General features: G+C 41.4%; 1 protein-coding gene across 8 annotated transcripts in view; it reads right to left on the bottom strand.

Annotated features, from left to right (window-relative positions):
• The window catches only part of LOC114475258 (unconventional myosin-XVIIIa-like), a 93,879-nt gene that overhangs the window by 37,998 nt on the left and 43,366 nt on the right, over positions 1-12,515 (bottom strand). For all 8 annotated transcript variants that reach the window (XM_028465943.1, XM_028465945.1, XM_028465944.1 and 5 more), the window contains 4 exons: positions 10,720-10,945; positions 8,373-8,482; positions 7,250-7,315; positions 5,768-5,896 (listed from right to left, as the gene is read on the bottom strand). In XM_028465943.1, coding sequence (XP_028321744.1) covers positions 5,768-5,896; positions 7,250-7,315; positions 8,373-8,482; positions 10,720-10,945 — 531 coding nt within the window. The remainder of the gene's footprint in view (positions 1-5,767; positions 5,897-7,249; positions 7,316-8,372; positions 8,483-10,719; positions 10,946-12,515) is intronic.

Below are 12,515 nucleotides of genomic sequence, written 5' to 3'. Positions count from 1 at the left end.
GTAAGGGCCTGTTCATGCTCAGGTACAACATGAGATAATGACTTGTGATTGCAAGTTTGATGGGTTAGAATAATTTGTTCCAGCCCAGTCAGCCTTACGGATTTTGTGAAACGTCACGAAAATGACAATGTAATTTTTCATGCGTGGCAACACAATTCCCTTATGATTTTTGTGCACATTTTTTCAAGTTACTTGGCACGAAATGTTTTTGTGCTGTGTGACAAAAACTTTCTCATGCTGCACGGCACAAATTTATGTGAAGCTCCAAGGAACTAATTGCATACCAATGTATGCCAATAGGATTTATCACCTTAACCATAACCTTGGGTCCAAATTTTAGTATTCAGTATTTTATCAAATTTTGAAATGTAAAATACTGTCAATATCAGCACTATCTGATGGCTAATCAATGATATTATTGCTACAGGTGGTTATTTAACCTTCTTTATAAACACTCCCCTGATTGGACTATACAGGGCTACACTACTGGGTGGAGGCTGTGACCTGAATCACCTCCCAGGCGACACCCATCACCATGCGTTTTGGAGCTGGCAGAACTGGAGAATCATTAACTCAAGTATTTAATCAGCCACCAATTGTGCAAGTTCTCCCACTTAAAAAGATGAGAGAGGCCTGTAATTTTCATCATAGGTATACCTCAACTATGAGAGAAAAAAAATCCAGATATGTTTGGGATCATTGTCGTGCTGAAAGACCCAGCCACGTTTCATCTTCAATGCCCTTGCTGATGGAAGGTTTTCACTCAAAATCTCATGATACATGGCCCCATTCATTCTTTCCTTTACATGGATCAGTCGTCCTGGTACTTTTGCAGAGAAACAGCCCCAAAGCATGAAGTTACCACCCCCATGCTTTACAGGTAGGTATAGTGTTCTTTCTCCTCCAAACACGAGTTGAGTTTTTACCCAAAAGTTCTATTTTGATTTCATCTGACCATATGACATTCACCCAATCCTCTTCTGGATCATCCAAATGCTCTCTAGCAAACTCCAGATGGGCCCTGACATGTAATGGCTTAAGCAGGGGGACACGTCTGGCACTGCAGGATTTGATTCCCTGTCGGCGTAGTGTGTTACTGATGGTAACCTTTGTTACTTTGGTCCCAGCTCTCTGCAGGTCATTCACTAGGTCCCCCCATGTGGTTCTGGGATTGTTGCTCACTGTTCTTGTGATAATTTTGACCCCACGGGATGAGATCTTGCGTGGAGCCCCAGATCGAGGGAGATTATCAGTGGTCTTGTATGTTTTCCATTTTCTAATAATTACTCCCACAGTTGATTTATTCACACCAAGCTGCTTACCTATTGCAGATTCAGTCTTCCCAGCCTGGTGCAGGTCTACAATTTTGTTTCTGGTGTCCTTTGACAGCTCTTTGATCTTGGCCATAGTAGAGTTTGGAGTGTGACTGTTTGAGGTTGTGGACAGGTGTCTTTTATACTGATAACAAGTTCAAACAGGTGCCATTAATACAGGTAACGAGTGGAGGACAGAGGAGCCTCTTAAAGAAGAAGCTACGGGTCTGTGAGAGCCAGAAATCTTGCTTGTTTGTAGGTGACCAAATACTTAGGGATTTACCAATAAATTCATTTTCTCATTTTGTCTCAGAGTTGAGGTATACCTATGATGAAATTTTTTTAAGTGGGAGAACTTGCACAATTGGTGGCTGACTAAATACTTTATTGCCCCACTTTATTTTCGTTATGATATGAGATTTTAACATACTGCCATACCTGTTTATTTCATTACACAACTTTCGGAATGCTACGTGGCACCGTGTTTCAGACCGGATCCTTTTCAACATTGCACTTCTAAATAGGAAGGTAAACAGTAGCTCTCTGGTGTTAGTTGTGGTGTAAATCATACGTGTAAATGGATAAAACAGACAATTGAAAGCTCTGAAGCTACATGTGAGCATGTGCCTGCGTGCGCATGCCTCTGCTACAGGAGAACAACACTCACGGACATGGAGGCACAATTACCTTAGCACGTCAGCAGTATTACACAAAAAAGAGAGCAAAGGATCGCAATTAGTAATTCCTATATCGTAGAAATAAGTCATGTTGGATCTGCAAAAAAAACGCTAACTTATTCACCATAAGAAACCACCACAACACTGAGTGTGCAGCATTTAAAGCTAGAAATAATGCTAATGCTAATGCTAAAGCTAAGCTAGCGCAGCAAAGAGCCATTGGGCTGCTGTTGCAAACTTGCATTAATACTAGTGCGGAATTATTCGACAATATTCACTCATCGTGACAGTAAAGTCACTAAGACAATCGACTGCAGTAATTCCTCTCTCTTATCTTTATTTTTCTTTATCCCTTACCCTTTATGTATACCTTATCCTTATATTTATCACTATTATTATTATTGCTGCTGGCTTGTGTTTTTGTTCTGCGCACCGACGACCAAGCATATTCCATGTGCTGTTTTTTTTTTTTAAACTGTATTCGGCAAAATAAACCATTCTGATTCTGATTCTCAACATGTAGAAAATGCTGTGAACACCTGATTATGCATGAAGAAAAAAAAATACCATCATATACCGTGAAACCGTTAGAATTTAGAAAAATACCATGATCTACACTTTTGGTCATACCGCCCACCCTGTACCCACTTTAACCTATTCGGGGTTGTTGCAGGTGGAAGTACATGATGGACAGAACATGATTGGACGTGGATTGCAGGGCTAACACATAGAGATAGACAAACACCTTTACACACTGGTGAAACCCCACTAAGCAAAAAAAGATCATGGAAACAATCAAAATCCAATGCCTCCTTCTTAGGATTCAAAACCAATCTTCCTACGATCAAGCACACAGCTAGTTGATATGCATTGGTAATTTAGTTAGCAATTGGCATTCCAATCATCAATTTTAAAAGCTGATTCCATCTGTTGGCGAGGGATTAAAATGGCGATGGTCCACACTGATATCCTCTATCAGATAATATACAGTATGTGCCTTTACAAAAGCATTGATCAGCCTGTTTGATTCAGAAAGATGGGATTGTATAGGTCAAGTGAAAAAGATTTAGAGTGAAGATTCTTGCCTAAAAAAGGTACACCACTCAGTTTGCTGTTGAGGATGAAGCTTTGTGATTTAATGCAAATAACAAAAAAAATACATTTGTAGGGTACCTGAAGGACAAAACTCCCAATATGGTTATTGCCTGCTGAGGCAAAATAACAGACTTTTAAAATGTCAAGTTGTCCCCCTGAGAAGAGAGCTGAAAAAGGGAAAATAAATGTGGTTTTGCCATTTAATGTCACATTTGCTTGGCACAGCCTCGCAAGGCTAACATGCCAGAAAATATAAATCAAGAAAACTTGCCCCTTCCTGTCACATCCATATACATCAACAAGAAGCTTCACCTGAACTCAGTCACACTGTTCAAGAAACCATCCACTGTACATGCTAAAGCTGAATCCTTCAAACGGCTGGGTTGCAATTTTATTTTACAATAAATATTTTAGAATTCTGCTTCAACACCCTGCAAATGTTCACATTGAAAAGATGGAAATGCTCGATAATCCACATCAGTAACCTTAAAAATATAAACAGAGACCGAATAAGTAGTAAAAGTGTCCTTCGTATTAATATTGCAAAAAGGCCATGTTTAGCATGCAAAGCAATCTTAATTCTGTTCAAGTCAACAGTGCTGGGGGGGAAAATGCAAGATTTAACTAATTAGCTAAAGGGCTAACATTGGTCTGCAAAACAGTTTGTAAACTGATTCCAAGCTTTGTTTTAATGCCCAAATTTGCACATAATTCCCACATTTATATGATCAAAGCTTTATTGCTGCACCAACCTGAAATTAAATTATTGAAATGCATGCGCATACAATCAGAGCAAAGACAACACCCATTACAGTGCTATAAGTTCTATGCTGTTTTAAATGCAGTAGGTTTTGATGTATCCTGTTTTAAGATAGTTCTCCTCCAGCTCATTTACACCACCAATCTGTGACTAACTGTCATAACAGTCGATACATTACGATACCTTGCATGGCTAAATTGCATTAGAGATCTGTAAAATTAAACTAAAGTCTTAATGTGTTTCTATTATAAACACATTTTCAGAAGGCAGGGGGCATGGAGGGGCCAGAGGGGGGAATAGTTTCTTTGCTAATGGGTTTTGTAATTGCACAGTTGTTCAGCGATTTAGAACAGTTCCTTGCTGTTCAGGCTCTTGCAGATCCTTTATTTTACTGTAGGGATAATGACCTTTGAACCAAATGAAATAAGTGCATTTGTTTTTCTGTTCACCGAGCACTGTTTATTACATTAACTCCCTATGGTCTAAACTGTGACAGATGAAAGGTCACATTGATTTATATTGTTCTGAAGATACAATAGTGTAACAGTTCCAAGTATTGTGTACAAATTAACAAGTTATCTTCCCACCTTTACATGTGTCATTGTGGATGAAGTGCAGCAACGTTGACTCTGATTCTGCACAATAATTACAAGCTAGCTGAAGCAGCACATTCACTTAAATGGTAATCACAGAGAGGGAGAAGTACTATAAGGCTTCATACATCATGAGGAGACATGTATGAGGCAGAGAGAGATGAAGCCCCACACGCTGACAGGAATATTGAAGATGGGTGGAGCAGAAAGGAGTGTGAGTCAGCAGCATGACTGATAAAGCTGCATTTAAGAGAAGCTGATTGATAGAATATAATAGCAATGGACACAGCACTATCAAACATCCCCTAGGGGAAGATGATTGGATGGATTTGAGGGGGAGGAGAGGTTTTGTGAATGTATTTGTGATTAGTTGAAGATTTACAGGAGTGCTGCTTAGATCCGAGTACGAGACAGAAAAACTGGAACTAAATTTAGCTGTTGACGGAAGCTCCAATTCAACAGCTAGATTGACCTTTTGGTAAAGTAGGGTTGATTTTGTAAGGGTTACCTTTCCTATATAATGTGATGAATTACAACAAATAATAAGAAATTAATGAGTAGGTAAAAGAAACCTTTTAATTGTGGCCATGAATTAGCTATGACTTGCACACAAAACACAAATTTGTGGTCACAAAATACTAACAGGTGCACATGAAACACTAATTTGTGGCCACAAAATAGGAATAACATGTACATGAAACTAGTAATTAATAACAGTAATTTAATTCCTGGCAGCTGGGGAAGCCGATTGATCGCACCTTCTCTCAGGTCTAAAGTAGAGCTAAAGCTAACCGATAGACAGAAATAGTAGGGTGAATTTTATTTTAACCTGGGAATAAGCACGTACACTGAAAACCAGGTTGCTTTACTGGCAGAGGTACAACATTTGTGCGCATGTTATACTCATTTGGTGGCCACAAAATAGGGTTTTGTGTGCACATCATAGCTAATCTGTAGCAACAATTAAATAATTTTTTTTATTTTACCTCGTCAAGTCTGGGGCTTTGTAGTAAAGTGAGTGCCGGTACATTCCATAAAACAATTTCTTGGCATTTTTAATCAAAGCCTGGCTTCTTTTGTTTTTTAAGCCTGAACCTTTGAATATGTTTTTTTTTTTTTTTTTTCTGAATGAAATATGAAACAAATCAGGTATAATTTGGTTTTATATTGTTATTTTCTGATATTATAATCACATTAAATACATTACATTTTTGGTATTTTACAGTTTTCTTGTAATGTCACTAATTTTGATATAAATGTAATATGGTTCTGGCTTTTGATGGTTAAATTGGCTATAGATTACATTATCCATTTCCCACTCTTGCCCACCTTTCTTTTCTTGAAGGACTGTCTTGCCAGGTAACCTCTGCAGGCTGCTTGAAAAAGGGTTAGATTACGCTTGGTCTGCTCATCCCTCTGCTCCTCCAGCTTAGCCAAAGAGCCAGCTCTGAAAAACAACTAGAGAAAAAAAGCATACACCTCATTAGCAAAATACATCAACAAAATCATTGAATCACAATTTAGCGTTGATGTCAACCAATAGGTAATTATACTTAGAAAACCAGATTTGTTAAGTATAAATGGAGCAATGATGCACTGCAGCAAAATATATCAGACGTGAGTGAAGAAAGTTAGGTTTTAAATGCACAAGAAGTAATAAATCAATAAGAAACCGTGTAATCCACAAACAAGTAGGTCTTATCTCAGTGGGAAAGCTGTGATTATGTGATTATCCTGGTCGATCAGACTTGTCTGTTTCTAATCTGGGCCAAAGGTAAAGCACAGGTAAACAAGCACTAGAAAGCCGATGCTATTTACAATTAGGTGCAAATGTGGTTACAAACATGTTCCTGATATGATGAAAGCTCACTATTAAAATAAATAGATGATGACAGAAAATTTGTCGCCACCCAATGACTCTCCAATTCCCCGTGCTTTATAAATTACCAAGTCCATATGTGATCCGTTAAAGCACTTGAGTGGGGAAATGTGCAAAAAATTCAGAGAAAATTATGTATTTAATGACAACAGGAAACGTCACTTTTTAAATTACTCAGCAGAGCTCGGAAAGAAGCAGTTCATCTATTTGTCACAATTGGATGTACATGTGGCTCCCTTAAATGATGGCAGATTTGGTCCTGATAAAGAGCTTTGAAAGCATGGCTGTAAGGTTATTTGGGGTCAGTGTAATTGACATGCAAGTGAGAGAGGTTGCTAAGATCCTGCTGGAAGGCTTTGAAAAAGGCCAACTGTGCTTGTTTACCTCTGAGCCACTGCACTGTGTAAAGCTACTTCTAAACCGTCTGTATGTTGTATGATCTAGAAACATGAGTCCCACTCTTTCTTTTAATTCATCTACCCACTTATTCCCAACTTGACAATGGGTTTTTTACTTGCTGTTAGAACTGAATCTCAGTTTTCAAGTAATAAGTATTCTACAGCAGTAAGTAGAACAACAAAGAACTCACAGATTTTTTCATCAAAGACAAAATTAAGGACACATTGTTAGGCACTGGGTTAGCCAATGTTGAAAAGGGGACAACATTTGGCAACAGTCCAAAGAAAAAAGGCAAGCAAACCAAAAAAAAAAAAAAAAAAAAAAGGACAGGTGGAATGTAAAAAGCACTTCCCCAGACAGCAAGTGTCACTCTGAAAGAAAAAGTCAGATGAAAGAGCTGTTTCCTGCAGCTCTGCTGTTGGAGTTAAACTACTCGAAACCCTGGCAGCAATTCACAGCAAAGGCTGATTCAGGAGTTTTAAAGCTTGTTTGCTGTTTTGTTTGTTGGTTTGACACATGGAAGCATTACTCACCCGACTCAATCCCATGTGATAGCTGCTCTTTTCCAAATCCAGAGACTCCAGCAGCTCTTCCACCGCCTGGGTAAAGGCACACATGTACACAAACATACACTTAGTCTTTCAACCATCCGATACGGTGGGAATTTCTACTAACTCTGCAACAGAGCAGCGGTCCACAATTCCCCTAAGTTGTCATGCTAAATTATTGATCCCGTACAGTTTTCTATCTTCTTTTAAATCCAATCCCAATTGGGTTTGTTTGTAAATTTAAGCCAACAAGCAGAGAAAAAGTTTGGTTTGTCCTTCAGATTCAACTCCTGGACTTTTTCGTCATGACATCCTGGTGTTCCCTGGCCCTTATAGAACTTAACACAGACACGCACACACACACAATACAGAAGTACACCATCAGCCAGCCTGGAGCATCTTGTCTCCTTGATCACCGAACGGCTTGTGTACACTCCTGGTGTGTTGCTGTTTCAGCCTCTTTCCCTACTCGAGCCTCCAGTCTGAAAGACTGCATCTAGATTACACCATCAGGGCTTTGCTGTGAACACTGAGGGCCTTTTGTTTGCCCATGTTTCCACAGAAACTCAGTCCCAGAACACGAACACAGGGAAAATACTGTAACCCCATTCTTTCATTCCACACTCTCTCTCTCTTCCTATAATCTCTCTCTTGAAACAATAACTTTTCTTCACTTTTTTTTAAGATGAGACTCCTCTTGAGAAGGCCAATACAAAGTAAGCTCCTATTCAGATGTTTCAAAGATAAAACTGAAGGCAAGCTATATCACACAAGCATTCAAAAAGGGACCAAAACAGAAAATGGCCATGCTGCTGGCAGCGAGTTTCTAATGCCTCAATAACAAAAAGCTCCATCTAGCTGAATGCCATTTGATTGCCAGCACTTGCTAAGCTGCCGCCGGGATTCCTGATTTTTACTGACTTGATAGCGATCAGGTTAAGTCGATTAGGTCATTATAGTTGTGAAGAAGGTTTATTTTTCAGATAGTCAGCTGCTGTCAACTCAGAGGCAGATGTAATGAAGCTGCCTCTTTACAACATTAATCTTCCTTGTAATTGGCCAGTGGTGAAGCTGTACATTTTACTTCCTCTATCACTAATTGACTTACTCTCTTTTCGTCCTTCACTATGTAATTCCTTCCGAGCTTCTTGGTGAGGTGCGGAGCCAACACATCGAAGCGTCGTCGAAACTCAGAGAACACCATATGTTCGGGATAACCTGAGGAGGTTAGGGTTGCATGTTGATCAAGGTAAAATTATATAAACTCAAAGGGTTTGCACTTTGTATTTCCATCGGATGAACAATCAAAAAATATCTGTGTTTAAGGACCAGTCTTTAAGAGGATGGTCTGCCATTTGCGCTCAAGTGTTTTTTAAGTCTTCATGAAGTTACGCACGTTTCTTACACATACTCTCCCATTTAGACACGCCAATTGCACGTATATAGACCCAGCGTGCGTAAGTATGTGAATGAAGTTGGAATTTTTCCACCCCACAGGCAACACATTTACATTTGTTTGAGTGTAAAATCCATTTTTATTAAGCAACTATAGCAACTTCCAACAGAAATTAGTTTTTGATCATGTTTTTTAAGTTGTGTTACAAATAGCAAGAATTAGTCAACAAAGTGACATGTGAAAAGATACACTAGCTCTAGATATTTTATACTGTATTTTATTTAAACTAGATTCATATTTGAGAAAGAGAACGTATGTATAGAATACAATTGTTTGAGATTGTGTGCTGTGTTTGAAAAAGAAAAAAACATTTTAAAGAGTAATTTTAATCAGCAATTTGCTTTATCTAATACTAGACATTCCAGGTGACCCTACTTGGGGTCACGACCTCAAGGTTGAAAAAACACTGGTCTGATTACACAAAGCTAGTGCATTGAAACCTCGAATGGCTCATTCAATCATTAAAGACCAGTTATCTTTGCACTTGTTGAAGTTTGCATGTTGCTGGCTATGTTATTATGGCTTGAAACAGATACTGAACAATAGGGATGTAACAATTAATAGGAAGGCAGTTAAAAATCGATTCATAGGTATCACAGTTCACATCGATACTGTGAAAATTGAATCGCAGTACTTTTTTTTTTAAACAGCAGAGGGCGCTATCCAGAAGTGTTGGCGGCAGGCGGAATCTGCTACTACTTTCTTTCTGACTGCCTTCTACTCTTAAACATGTTCATAAATGATTCCTTACCCCTTTAGCACCAAAAGAATATCTGTAATATTACGTTAATACTTGTAAAAGTCACGTTTTTCTATTAGCTCTGTCTGCTAGCGCAAAGCATCTCTTCTTCACTGCTAGATTAGCTGCATGCCAACCGACCACTGGGCTACCAGCGCCCTCTGCTGGTCCAAACAAATATCTGACCTAAATACAGTGCAATGAATTTTTAAAGTCCAATTGTTAAGGCACAAAATACATTTTCAGTTGCACTTTTAAAAAGAAAAAGAACTATTATGCAGTTTTGCATTGTTTACTATAGAACCACAATTTAAATTAATAGGGCGCACGGTGGCTTAGTGGTTAGCACGTCCGCCTCACAGCAAGAAGGTCCTGGGTACAAGGCACAAAATACATTTTCAGTTGCACTTTTAAAAAGAAAAAGAACTATTATGCAGTTTTGCATTGTTTACTATAGAACCACAATTTAAATTAATAGGGCGCACGGTGGCTTAGTGCTTAGCACGTCCGCCTCACAGCAAGAAGGTCCTGGGTTCAAGCCCTGGGGTGGACTTGGGTCCTTTCTGTGTGGAGTTTGCATGTTCTCCCCGTGCTGCGTGGGTTTCCTCCGGGTACTCCGGCTTCCTCCCACAATCCAAAAACATGACTGTAAGGTTGATTGGAGTCTCTAAATTGCCCATGTCTGTGTTGCCCTGTGATGGACTGGCGCCCTGTCCAGGGTGTACCCCCGCCCAGCGCCCTATGAGAGCCGGAGATTGGCACCGGCAGACCCCCGCAACCCTGTTAAACAGGAATAAGCGGGTATCATTTGTGTTATTTATTTATTTAATTCAAGATTTATTTTTAGTTAAATTGCATTGTTTTGAATAGTTTATGTAATACAGTACAGCATTTTCTAGTTTTTTCCCCCCCAAAAAAAAGGAATATTTTTCAGTCATCATTTGTCTACAGTCCCATTTTGTAAAATACATCGCGAGAGAATCGTATCGTGAACCCAGTATCGTGAATCAAATCGTATCAGGAGTTGAGTGAATCGTTACATCTCTACTGTACAATATATTTCTATGCATTGACGAATGTCTGTCTAACCTGTCATGTCACACAGGATGGCGAATCGTAGGCTCAGAAACTGCCAACTTACAAAAGGGCACTCATTGATCTAATTAACAAAATAGCATTAACTAAATTAATGCTTTTCTACCAATTAATCAAAAGATATTCATTCGTTGGTGTTTCACATCCCCTTTAAGCCCACCTCACCTTGCCTGTAGATCCGTAGAGCATCAAGTAGCTTGGATCCACGCATCTGAGCGCGGAGCAAAGCTACATCTAGCTGCATTAATCCAGGATCTCCACTCTCCCCCTGAGCCTCGCACTCGCCTCCTTTGAACAGGGATCCACTCAAAGCCTTGAGGGCATCTGCCTTGGGCAATATGCAGTGAACAAATTGAATCCTGGACCTCCGCACCATGTCAAGGAGAGCATCCTTGAGAAGACAGAATAGGGTTAGCGACTGTGGTTAGATCAGGTCAATCGTTAATGTTGTATCTTCAATGATAAATGAGCTTATGGTAGCTAATTAATTTACTTGAAATTCTGGTGTACTTAGGATAGTGCCTTTAAAAAAAACATATTGGACTGATTGCTTATATAAACTCTGAAATGCATGTTAAAATCCACTGTCAGAGTCACCATTTTGATAAACATATTTTTAACATTTCGCTAATTTTTCTTTCATTTGAGACAGAAATTCATGTAAACCAGCATGTTCTATATCATTGTTCGAATGTGTTTACATTTCAAATATATCTAAATGTAAATAATAAATATAAATGTTAAATCTAACTGTAAATGTTGAATCTAAATACAAATGTTAAATCGGTCGCCATGTGTAAAGCTAAATGTTTAGAAATGCCAAATGACGGAGAGTGTTGTATCGTGGCGCCGGGTGGGCCTGTGCTGGCCCTGGTGCGGGCATGGGCCTCCCCCCTGCTCGGCCGCTCCCCTTGGTGGCGGGGTGGCGTTGCTCCGGGCCGGCGGGCGGCGGGGGTCGCCCCCTGGGGCGCCGGGGGATGTTGTTGGTGCCTGGCTGTGCCCGGGGGTGGGGGGTGTCGCCGTGCTCCGCGGGGCCGGCGCGGTCTGGGGGGTGCCGTGGGGGGGGGTCTCCGGCTGTGCTGTTCCGGGGCCCACAGTGCCACTTGCCCGTCTGCGCCATCTACCCTCTCGCGTGGCCCGCCACGCGGACGGGCCCGGCTCACACTGGACAGGCCTCCTACATGTTCACTTCACCCCACTCCCAGCTGGTCTGGCTCACTCACAAAATGCACCACACACCAATACCCAACCCTTGGGGGGCTGGATGGTGGGGCTGGGGGTGGAGGGGGCCGCCACCTGTGTTACTATGTAGTGGCGTGGGGGCGGCCCTCCCACCTCTAGTTGCCCTACTAATCCCTCCAATTTTAATTGCATCTCAACATGTCACCCCCCGGAGGGTGTATCATCATTTACACCCTCCGGCCTATTACACCACATACACATAAATCCACAGAGGCTGGAGGGGGAGCACCGCTCCCCTCCATCCCCCTTCTTTTAATTACACCCCATACATTCACCAAACACACACATTCACACAGGGGATCGGGAAGTGCCTCTCCATTGGGGAATGGAGAGGCACCATAACAGGGTGGTGGGTTGGTACACATATTTGGGCCTCTCCGGTGGGGGCCTGGCCCCTCTGTTGGTGGCTGGGCCACTGCATAGAGTAAAAGCACATCAAGATGGTGCGGTCGGGCGTGACGGTGGGTCTCGGGGGGGCTTTGCCGGGGTCTCTCCTTGCGGGGTCTTTCCGGGCTGTGTCGGCCGGGTGGGGCGCGGGGGTGCCTCTCCCCCTTGGGTGTGGCTTGGTGCTTGCTTTGTCTCCTGGTGGCCTTGGGGGCGGGCCCCGCGGTGTGCGGGCCCGGGGCGGCCTGCCTCGCCGGTTTGGGGGGTGGGTGTGCTGGGGGGGTGCTGGTGTCCTCACCGGGGTTGGGGCAGGGTTGTTTGGCGCCTCGGGATGA

The sequence above is a fragment of the Gouania willdenowi genome, chromosome 14 (genome assembly GCF_900634775.1).
Source record: "Gouania willdenowi chromosome 14, fGouWil2.1, whole genome shotgun sequence".
Classification (NCBI taxonomy): Eukaryota; Metazoa; Chordata; class Actinopteri; order Blenniiformes; family Gobiesocidae; genus Gouania; species Gouania willdenowi.
The sequence above is the reverse complement of the archived record's forward strand: the minus strand, read 5'-3'. Positions and strand labels throughout refer to the sequence as shown.